At 35.0% G+C, this 12,205-nt stretch overlaps 1 protein-coding gene across 3 annotated transcripts in view; it reads right to left on the reverse strand.

Moving 5' to 3' along the window:
• TTC7B (tetratricopeptide repeat domain 7B) overlaps positions 1-12,205 on the reverse strand; it is a 130,627-nt gene that overhangs the window by 40,092 nt on the left and 78,330 nt on the right. The window contains exons 17-19 of one of the 3 annotated variants that reach the window (XM_019472515.1): positions 9,026-9,190; positions 7,174-7,224; positions 1,370-1,510 (exon numbers count right to left, since the gene is read on the reverse strand). In XM_019472515.1, coding sequence (XP_019328060.1) covers positions 1,370-1,510; positions 7,174-7,224; positions 9,026-9,190 — 357 coding nt within the window. The remainder of the gene's footprint in view (positions 1-1,369; positions 1,511-7,173; positions 7,225-9,025; positions 9,191-12,205) is intronic. The other 2 variants (XM_009280775.2, XM_009280774.2) reach the window with 2 other exon arrangements.

The following is a 12,205-nucleotide window of genomic DNA, read 5'->3' on the forward strand; positions in this document are numbered from 1 at the left end:
GTATTTAAAAGACGAGTAGATGAGGCACTTAGGGACATGGTTTAAGTGGGTGGTGGTGTTGGGTTGATGGTTGGACTCGATGATCTTAGAGGTCTTTTCCAACCTCAATGATTCTATGATTCTATGATTCTATAACAGAACATGACCGACAAAAATTAAAAAACAGAAAATAAGCAATGGAACAAGCTGTCACAGAAGGCTGAGAAATTATCAGCATTATAAATGCTAAGTGTTACTGTTAGATGGCCGTCTGTGATGGTTTATAAATATTTAAAATCAACGATGCCACGATCCAGGGCAGATGACTACACTATGCCCTGGCGGACCTTGCCTTGTTCTAATCTGTGTTGCTTTCGAGGAGCCCTTCCACCCCCAAATGAGATCACTATTATTAATCACCATCATTGCTCTTTCTTTCCAATCATCTAGGCTTTTTCTCTAAAACACTAATTGATAAATGGGAACCATTGCCCTGTAATGACTTTCACACAGTAAAACTGTTAATGCAAAATAGGTAAATTAAAACGCTAAGAAATACAGCACTGTTTTGTTGAATGTAAACATGAAGAAAAAAATAATTATGTCACTGAAAAATGCTCAAGTCTGAGAGCAGACCAAAGCAGAACAATTGCTCACTGATTTCTAAATTACACCTTTCTTATGCAAGTATCCATAAAAACAATTGCACGGTATACATTTTTAACTGTGTAAAAATAGACTGGATCATCATTTTCTGGTTAAAATTTTATATAACAGCCACTTCAGATATTGCATTTAGCTTGAGGTTGAGGCTTGAAGCAGCATAACAATACTACATCCATTCAAGATGACTCCACATTTAGAAAAACAATCCTGGGTCTTTTACGTTAATGAAGCTAGAAGGAAGAGAACTGAATGAGAGCTCATTATCACAGCTGCAAGGGACAGGTTGCTCAATAGTACTACTACCATTTTTTTCCACATATGCAGAGTTATTTATTTTCAATCATAAAGCTTTTCTAGTTGCAGGAACTCTATTCAATAATATTACAAACTTCTTTTTCCAACCAATGGAATTAGGGCATCTAAATTTCCAAATACTAAGATACTCAGAAACTAAAATCTTCATGGATAAGGGAGAGAGCATTGCCTCTGATAACAGCTGCATTATAAAACTACTGCCTTATCTTACATAAATGATCTTACACACGAGCACCTCTAATGTGCTTTTTATTTCTTGACTTGCTTCAGTGACACACACACACACCTGGAAAAAGTTTGATCTGGTAAGTGATAACATTCTGAATGAAACCAACAGATTTTTGCAAGTCCTTAGGCTAGCAAGAAAGGGGAGGGGAAAGAACAAGAAAGAATTTTACTTTCACAGTACCTGCATGAAGCCATATTTGAGCCAGAGTCATCCAAGGATGCAGGGGACCTTGTTTAGGGGCACTGCTTTGCAGAGATGAAGCAACCTCAGACAGTGCTTGCTCCACTCTGGAAGCTGCTATTGACGTGGCATGGACCGAACCTGTGGAAGTAATAAAAAAAAAAATTACCATCATAGAAAGAATGAGGCCATACACGTTGCATAAAACATTTAATCGTAACCCTTTTCGTAAGAGGTTTTACCGCAAACTCCTCAAGGTTTAATTTACATGTACCGTTTTGGAGAAGTTTGCTGAAATGTCAGGTTAATTTTCCTTGTTATGAAAGCTTTTTTACTGGTCTGAAAGACTGTATAAAAACCACACTAAACATTGGTAACTATACCTGACACATTTTTGGGTTGCTACTATGAATACTCTCTATTAAACTCAACACCTCTTTTCTGGCAATGTACGATCCAAAAAAAGGTTTGTGATGGTATCGTACACTGTAATCTTCAGGTTGCTGCATGCACTTTGATGTTAGTAATTGCTATGTCTTTCCATAGAGTGCAATTAGAGGACTATTTTAAGACTAATAACAGTACAAAAAAAGAGAATTAAAATATACAAGATGATCACAACATACCCCATCACAAACAGACAATTAAACTGCACTGAATGTAAACCTTAGCTAATCAAGAAGGCTGAGTTAAAATGCCTTGTGGCAAAAAAGCCCCTTGCATAAAGTACATTCCCAAAGCATACTATGTAAAGGATAATTCTTGTAAAATGAAGCATTTACAAGTGAGATTAGAATCTCATTGGCAAATACTACCCTTTTCAAAGTACTGGAAATACAAAAGCTTCTATGACTAGAGAATATCTAATGGAAACTGTACTTTGGATAGCCAATTACTGACAGCGTATTTAGTCATGATTTTTTTTTTAAATCAAGACCATGAATATTTTAAGCTACACTCCTTCTTGTCATCTAAGCTTCAACGTATCTCCAGTTGTTTTATAATTACAAATTATGAAATCTCAGACTGACTAGGCCTGATTAATAAATAATGGAAGTGAAATATTCCATATTGGATCAGATGAGAAGTCTAAGCCCATCAGCATATCTGTAATGGTCAACAATGGCAGGTACCCCAAGAGAAACTACTGAATCCTCTACAGGTTGAACTGCACCCCACAAGCTCATCCTCATCACTAGCAGTTAAGAAACAAATGAAACCTTCGCTCTCAATATCACAAGTTTTCTAAGAATTTTAACAAGAAGGGATTTGCCACATAAAACATACATTCTTAAGTGTGACAAGATAAATCAGCAAACCAGAAAAGCAGAAGAAATTCCTAGTACATAGATCAGTGGGAAGAGGAAGTTTGTCTGAAAGTGCGTATCTTGTTTCCCTTAACTGACAGAAACAAGGGAAAAGCAGCACAGGACATAATTAGCATTTCATATGTCGTTATGAACAAGGAATTGACCTGAAGATCTGAAACAGTATCTGGCTGATGAAACAACTCAAACTCCAGCCTGCAGAGTTGAACATTCACTAAAGTTTTTGTGTGTCTTATCTTTAAGGCTTAACTTCTGAAGAAACATAAAAGGGAAGTCTAAGCAAGAAGCATGTGGAGCATATTCCAAGAAAAATACCAGCAAAGGTACCGTAAATAAGCACTAGTCACCAGTAATCCTTTTCTTGTCTGACATCCATTTCTGTAAATGCATGTCACCGTAGCCTTTCACTTTTTAGCCTTCCAGGAACTAATAGTGAAAGAGCCTCCTCATCTCTCCAGAAGAATTTGTAAAGAAAAGGTTCAATTCACTGACACAAAGGATATCATCTAATCCCTTCCTTCTTAAAAACAAGTATTCAATTTATTATTAGAAAGGGCCTGTATTTTCTATTATTTAAAGCAAGGACTCTGCCTGCTAGCCAGGCCACAAGTAATTTCATATGGAAAGTGTGCTGTTAGATTTTAAGGCTCTAGTACTTAACCATAAAGCACACATGGTAATATATTATTAAAACTTTTGGTACACCAATTTCTATATAAAAAAGAACTATACTGTGATAAAATTCTTGTGAGATGTAGTGCCACCTATATTAAAGTTAAAACGGAGTGGATACCGAGTGCTTCCTATGGTAATTAACTCCTACCCTGGCCTTTATTCTGAGTGGCAGAAAAAAGAAAAAAAAAAAAAAAACTTTCTAGAAATTTTTTTTCAAAGTGTTAATATTCATATGCTTATATTTCCTGTTTAGGAAAAAGGTATCCCTTAACATATTGCAGCAATTAGTTCTCTGAAGAAAACACACACATATACGAAGTAATAGTCCTTAAGTGTCCTTACTTAAATCAAGCTACTAGAAAATAGTTACCTCTTATCTTTCACTAAATTAATACAGCTGATATAAAACCGTATTCTAAATTCATCATGAATATTAACAATCTAAAATTCAACGCAGACCAAGTAACATAACTGTTTCAGAAACTCAGACTGAAGATTATTCAACATAATCAACTAAATTTAAGCTGCCTCTAAACAACATCCCAAATAAGTGGATTCTTGGGGTTTAAGTTCAAAGATCAATGTCAAGCAGCATACAAAGAAACTTCGTGTAATCTTCTGTAGGGCTGTTTGGAAATCCCAGCCTTTGAAATCCTTCATGCTTCAGTCTTATTTAAAATGTAGAGAACTTAAGGATGTTGTGAAACAACACAAGAGCATCGATAATTGGGCTTTTTTTGTTTGGCTCTGTTTCTTTAAAAACCCTCCTTGCAGTGGCTATTAAGAGAGATACCAAGCACAGGGCTATACAGTTTCCAAAAGGAGGGGGTATGACCTCTAGTACAGCCTTGCATATCTAATCAGCACAGCCACGGTATCCTTTATCACACTTTTACATCTTTGCTATTACCTTTTTTCTTTCTTTTTTTTTTTTTTTAGTAACAGTAGTCTTTTGACACTGCCCAATCAGGCGTCTTTCAGGTACATTGCACTCATGCTGATAGCTCTAACCCATAAACCCCTAAATGCTTCCTTAGTATTGCCACAATTAGCTGTCATCTGACTCATTTGTGGCTCCTTCTGTTAAAACACAATTAGTAAGCTTTCATTTTGCAGACAACTAAAAATCATTTAAAGATCATTTAAAGATCCTGTGTACTAAAAAGCTTTTTCTGACCTTCCTCCAAATTTTATTCAACCCTTTTCTTATTAGAACTAACTTATCTGAACTATTTGTTCCTTGTTCTAACCCAGGGGTCCCCAGATTCACATGTTTATAGTCACATTACAATTGTAAAATGTACAGTAATTTCAACTACAACTGGTAAAGATATATAGTGGTTTGTGAGAAACTGAGGGTAAAGAATGGATCTTAAAGTCTGCTCGAGGCTTCACAGATCCTATATAGCCAGTTACTTATTTGGTGGCTCCCTGTTGGTTTTGTCATAAGCTCTGCCCTCTCTTCCCAGCCTTATCTGTATTTTTCTTTCTTTGGTCTGTGTTCAGTACCCTCAGCCAAACACAAACACATCCTCACTTTCAGTGTTACAATTCACTCAGCTGTAGCTTCCTTCAAATGCTCAGATAAAATAGCAGTAATTTCTGGTTTAAAATTTTACCGTATCTTTCACGCACACAAATACCCTTGCTCTTCCCAGACAACTTCTATACCTGCTGTTATAGCGTGACACTTAAGAATCAAGAAAAAATTCCCTCAAAATACCACAAGTAGCAAGAGTGTTTATTTTGAAATATAAAAGCATGAGGTCTGGAAAAGTAATATATCACCAAAATGGATCCTGGCTACTCACTTTGATTTGTTCAGTTTTGTTCTGAAGCTCGTTTATACTAAAAAGGCCAAGTGTGAAACAGGGACTGTCTTTGCAAGATCTAGAATTCACTACTTAAATTACTTATTGATTAACATCTGGAATCACAAACACATTGCACACTGCAAAGTGTGAGAGAAGGTCTTAATCATAACAAAACGTTTCTAAACCAAAAAGGTGTAATCTCCCACTCAAGTTTCCTATAATGACATTTGTCCAGAATTTACAGAGTTTCTACTCACCATACTAACATAGTATCTGCAACAACCATGGTCATGTTTCAATCCAATCTCAAATAGAAAACGTACCAATAGCCTTGTACAAACACAATTTAACCAAGAAGTTAAGTCATCTCACAGAAACCTTTCTTTTCTAAGTCACACCTACAGTTCAACTTCTGTGAACAACAAAGTGTTCAATTTATTCTCTACAGGCTTTTCTTAAGATAAATATTACAGGAGAGTCTACCATCTTTTAAATACCATTTATAAGTCACCCTATGTAAATAAACGTGTTATGATTTCTTCAGTTCTTTCCTTGGTCATTTCCCAATAAATTCTTCACAACGTAGCCTAATGGACATGAACTAAGACATGGACTCTATCAGCACTCAGTTGGCATGTAGGCTTGGAGAAAAACAAAATCATTTTGCTGTGTACATCAAATTTTCCTTCTGAAAATGAGTAAAAGAATGGACTGTCATCCTTCATGAAACATGTTCATATCAACTGACAAAAACACGATAACAGCATTTCTTTTTATACCGTAAAAGATAGTATTACTAAACAGTTTTACATTTATCACGTTTTCAATTTTTCAACATTTACATAAAGAAAAAAATGCTTTAACAGTAATGCTCATGCAGGAGAAAAGAGGAAAAACCCCATGACTTTCAACTTTACATGCAGACAAAGCTGGCAGTAAGAACATTAGTGGTGTGACGTACAGAGAACTCTGTGCTTAAAAAAAAAATCAATCGCATGATACAAAGAGGCAGTACCTTCTGCAGGACTAATACATCACTGAAGTGATGCATTCGATGAGATAGATTGGCAGGTTTAGCCAAAATGAACAATTTTTCCTATAAAATTCATTAAGTGTCTGAGACACCTTTTGCAATCACAAATTACAAAGCTAGCTTATCTTTTGGTACAAAGTTATGCACGGAGATATTAGTAGTCAGGTATGGACAGCATCATTCATAAAGCATCCTCTCAGCTCTTTGAAAAAGGTTTTCCTTGCTTAGTCACTGTCAAACATGCTGTTTTACTTATCTTCTTACTTTTCTCTCCTCCACCAAATTGGTCTCCTGTACTACCTCGTAAAAATCTATGAAAAAGGTAATCAATGAAAAAAAAAATCCCATAATTTACTATTCAAGGCTAAACACACAGCTTTATAATTTAATTGGTTAGAGAAAAAGAATGTTATTTCACATCCTGGTTAAAGCAGCAGTTATTTTTATTGATCTATATTCTTTACTCTCTCTTATTTAGCTTGTTTCCATAATTTCATTATATTAAAGTGTACTCTTAAGAGATTTATTCTACAAGGAAAATTTGTACCACAAGAGAAAGTAGTAGTTTATTATGACTCATGACAGCAGTTGCAATGTTGCATTCTGGACCGATGTACTCCTGAGGAACAGCAGTAGCATAAAATCTTCTCTAATACAACATACTGGCAGCTGGCCATTATGTTATACAAGACCTTCCTAATATATCTTTATTTGCAGTCCTCTAGAAATGAATACTGCCTCTTTAATTATTAAATGCAAGTGTTAGTTGAGTGCATTCAGATCTCGTAAGATTACAGCCCTTGGGGTGACTGAATGGGCAAAGAGCATCAGCCTTGCTTTACTCACTATCAAACTTCCACCACTGATGGACAAAACATGTACGTTTTGTGGTAAAGGAAAAGGTGATTTGAGTCCTTAAGAAATTAATAGAACTGCACAGTGAATACTACTTACAAACTGAAAAAAGGGAGTAAAAACCATGAAAGTAAGCATCTGATGGATTGCCTTTGAACAGATCAAACCACAAATTAAAAACCAAAGTAAGGAGGAGAAAAAAAAAATTTATATATATATATATAAACCAAGAACTCTGAAAGCCAGAGGATTTCTGATAATCTTCAAACTGTAAATCAGGTTTACAGAGTTTCGAAAGATAAAAAAATTAAATAAGAAGATTACTGTTTACAATTAGTATTTTCATGGAGCCTTTGCTACACCTTTAAAACCGTGTTCCTGTTAATTGGAAGTCAAGTCAATAATACAAAGTGCCTTTTGCTTCTTTCACTAGAAAAAAAAACGAACTAAGCAAGATATAGAACATGAGATTTTCAGCCCTGGTAACTATACTAACATGCTATAAGCATCTAGGCAAACCTCTACTTACTCAAAGATAGAGAGCTTTATCTTTCATTAATTATTTACACTATACAAAGGACTCCAGTATCTGGTTTTTTCATGGTTCCGCTACTTCTCATGCATATGGTAGAACCTCCTTTCCCTGAGGATACAGTAGCTTGGAAATGGAAAACTTGGACTTTACATAATGGAATCCGTGCTTGGGCTTCTGCATTATTTCAGTTTGCCTTCATTCTTGAGTGGGTTCTTATTAACTTGTAGCTCTGCAAAGAACAAGTAATTTAATGCTAACCGGGATGTACTGTTTATAGAGTAGGTCTGAGCAAAAAATTAAACTCAACGACACCCAAACCTGTAATAGCAATCAATCAGCTATTCAAATGCTTCAAGAAGAAAGTCAGACTTCAACTAGTTAAACTTCTGCAGGACACAGATTTCCTGGAGTCTAAAGGAAGTGCTTTCCTTAATTTCCAGTTACAGGCTTACATATGAGCTACTGTTTTCAAAACTCTGGTCTTATGTCAGCTATTTTAACAAGTGAATTTTGCTAATACTCAAAGATTTATTTTCTACATTTTGTTAGGAATTACTATCTTTGACATGATATCAGTTAAAGACTAGGTGTCAAAAATTAATTTCTTAAGATTGCATTATAGTAAATGCAGTGACAAAAACAGCACTATGCATAAAGCTATGAGTGAAGGACAATTTAACAGAAATGAAAAGGAGTTAAAAAGAAATGGCTGGAAAACTATGTTGATTTTACCCTGCCACCTGAACTACTCTGGCAGTGTTACTGTACAGTTTGTATTCAAACAACGTGGGGATTGATCTTACAGCATGTTTAAATTGGCATCATTTCAATGAACAGAATGGCTCTTGACTTGAAACAGCATAATGCTGATTTTCACTGCTCTAATACCTCTGAATCATTCCAATATGCCCCACCTGCAATATGAAAATACACACTGATGTTTAGGCAATTTCTTCCTTCATGTGAATTTTCAGGGAAGGTTTTGGATGCAATTAGCTAAGGCTTTCTGAAATTAAGTCATTAAAAACTGTACAGATAAGAAGGAAATTCTGTGGAAAGGAGAGTCTTGTTAGGCAAAAAATGCCAGCAATGGAAATAATTTAGAGCAGTAAATGCTACAAAGCAGTCTTGGCCAATAACCTCTTTTACCAAACACCTATCATTTTCTGTAACAGTCATGAGAACAGAGTATTAAATATATCTGTAACTTTACATCTTTTGGGATCAATAAAACACTCTATTCTGATGAAATTCTTAAAACCCATTCAGTATTTAATGAAGTGCATCTGAAAGGCCAGATTTCACTGACACTCTGTTGAAACTTAAACTGTTTAAACACGGTTTATCAGTTATGAAGATTATCAGAAAAATACAGCACAAACTAACACACCCATCAGGAATAGAAAACCAATTTACAGTGAGAAGGTGTACAGGGCTCAGGAACTTGGTCACAGTATGGAGAGGCTGCATGGGGCCAGACAAAGGTATCTGGTTTAGGATGAGGATGAGGAAGATGAGAAGATACAAACAGTTGGAGAGGAGACTCTGTTCTTGAGAGAGAAGATGAGGAAGTATCAGAGGCTAAAAAGCGAAACAAACAGAATGATAAGGGTGTGGGGGGGCAGGAAAGAAAAAAGATCCAAGAACAGGGTTTAATGGATTCATGGATGCCAAAAAATGCAAAGCATTTATTTCACCACTCACTAAGATGGAAATAGCTTCTACATAAAATAAATATCACTTCTTCTGAAAGCAACATAAAAAAAAATACCCTGTACTCATATGTACTCTCCTTCCACACTAAACTAGATTTAAAAAAAACATAAATTAAAGATTTTTTCCCCTATGTTCTAATGCCTAAATTTGTAAAATATATTTAAGGGGAAATAAAGACCAAAGTTTAAAACTCAGCTACTATTGTTTCTTCCTATGATAAACTCAGTGGACTGCAACCAATAAACAACAAATTGAGTAATCTGTTTTTAAAAAGATTGAGTGCAACTTACCTTAACCAAAATAGCCAACTAAGTCTCAAGTGATTTGCATATGCATATCTATCTTTGGATAGGAAATGTACCTGCCTCCCTGTGAGATTTTACTTCGGTGATTGATTCATCAAAACTTTTTTTTTCCCCCCTCCATATTTATTTCCTTCATCAATATATACAAATATGGGTGCATGCCACTCACAGCCAACCAGCTGAAATAGAAGGCAAACTTAAAGTAGATTTGCCACAGTTATTGATCAGGGCATTAGAATTAACATTTAGCCTTGTAAGAAATCCACTGTACACTCTTTTTATACTTCAAAGGTTACACAAATTTAAATTTGAATCATTTAAACATTTCTGATTATGGGATTGCTAAGAGCTTGATATAAAACTGGTTTTTAAGACCTTTCTTCTTTTTTTTTTTCCAAATTTCAACTTCTGCTTAATTGATACATCTAAGAAAAAGAATGTTTTACACCCATTACAGCTAGATGTACTTTTTTTAAAAAGGATTTTAAAATTCAAATCGCAAGTACATAAGACTTCAGATTTGAATTTTAGCTCTCATTTCTTGGTACTCAGATTGGCCGAACTCGGACTAGACGGGCAAAGGGGACCATCATCATAGGTGGCAAGCAAAGTCAGGAAGGGGAAAATTTCCAAATGTTCATGTGTATACACACACATAAATGCATCCAGATGGTAGCATTATACTGTATAAAGAGGAGGGGAGCAAACATTTCTGTCCTAAGAGGATTTTCCGCAATACCTTTCCTGCATAACCCTATTTTAAAATTTGTTTTTTTATTTAAATGTCAAATTCCTTCTGCATTTCTAAACGCTGGGGATCCACAGAATTTGCACATGAGCTCTTTCAGCCTATATAGGTCTAACATCTCGACCATCTATTGTTTCTATCATCTACCTTTGGTGAATAATGGTTTTTTGACAGTCTGCTTAAAGTTTTCTCACTCAAACACTATGACAAGCTTGACTTCTTTTATTCTTATAGTGCCATAACCTTTTAATTTCTGCAAAATTTGTATATAATCTTCTGGGTGAAGATTTCTGGACGAAACTTGGATATGGAGCTTTTATATGTACACTACTGTACAGATACAGTAGATAACAAAGCTCTAGTGCTTACCAGAATTTGAGTATTTCTATTGCAACAAGGTTTCTTCTGCTAAAATTAACAATTAAAAAACCCAACCAAACAAAAAACCCCAACCCCCCAAAAAAAAGAAAAAAAAGAGACACCCCCCCCCCCCCCCCCCCCCTACCTTTTTCCACAATTACCTTTTATAAGAAAAATAATCAAAAAGGGACCCCATATTTTTAATTTCCCATCTTGTCCACCTTGACAGTAGAGATAAGCTCTAACAACACAGCTGAGATTCAGAAAAAAAGACAAATTGGAACTTCTAGAAAAATCAGAACATATGTATAGATCCTGTTTTCCAATCAAGATACTGGCTGCAGGATTTGAATCTGGGGCATGCTTCTTGAAAAGCTCACTGTTTTGGATGAGGGTCGATCTTTATTTAAAAGTGTTGAGGAATATGCAGTCTTTAAAAGCACCAATTCATTATGCTCTCAAGTATGGCAGATACAAAACAGGACACCCCAAAAGTGTATATCAAGAGCTTTGTGTCCCCATGGGGGAAAAACAAACAAAAAACCATAACTAACTACAAAAAAACTCCCACAACACCTCCCCAACAAGCACTTTTTGAAGGCATAAAATAAATTATCTATGTCTATCTATATATGTATATGAAACCTTTAAAATCTAGTGATGTCCTTAAAATGAAACAATGAGCTAGACTAGAATATAGAATGATCACTACAGAGTGATGTAATGTTATCTTATACATTTTAATTATACGAATACAAGAAGACAAAATTCCACATTAGGGGCAGCAAGCTAAATTATGCCATACTTCAGACCATATCATATTGCAATTCATTGAAATCAGGTGACCTGATCTTTGTAATCAAAACTGTTTGCCACTATAGTAAGCACAGAACACTTTCTATTTACTTACATGATTTCAAAATTGAGTGAACATTCGATCCAACTTTAACTTTCAGAAGTTAAATATCTAAATTGGATTTTTCTCTTCTGCACAATTCTGATATTAAACAAACAGATACATTACACATTTCAATGTATCTTAATTTATGGGTCAGTGTATTCTAATTCATAGGCTGACAAACTTTTCCATAAGCTGTTTGTGTCAAAGTGTGATTAAACAGAAATTCACATCTGAAAGGTGCCAGGAAAAGCATGCTACAGTTTTGAGATAAAACCCAGGAAACAGAAAACTCTCAATATTTAGAATGCAAGTAACATACTGTAAAGGTATCTGGAACTAGCATCATCATGGTAATTCCTTCTGCAATTTTCACAGAATGCATGGCTCACCTGCTTTTTGGTTATATGACTTTTAAGGCATATCAATTTTCATTGTGATAACTGAATATATTACAATAGGCAAATTACATACTGTAAATATTTACTGACATGTAACAATCTTAGCTTTTATGTAGTGCATCTGTGCACCACAATTTTTGATATATATATATAAAAATTTCACAGTAT

This window comes from Aptenodytes forsteri, unplaced genomic scaffold (assembly GCF_000699145.1).
Source record: "Aptenodytes forsteri isolate BGI_AS27 unplaced genomic scaffold, ASM69914v1 Scaffold193, whole genome shotgun sequence".
Lineage (NCBI taxonomy): Eukaryota > Metazoa > Chordata > Aves > Sphenisciformes > Spheniscidae > Aptenodytes > Aptenodytes forsteri.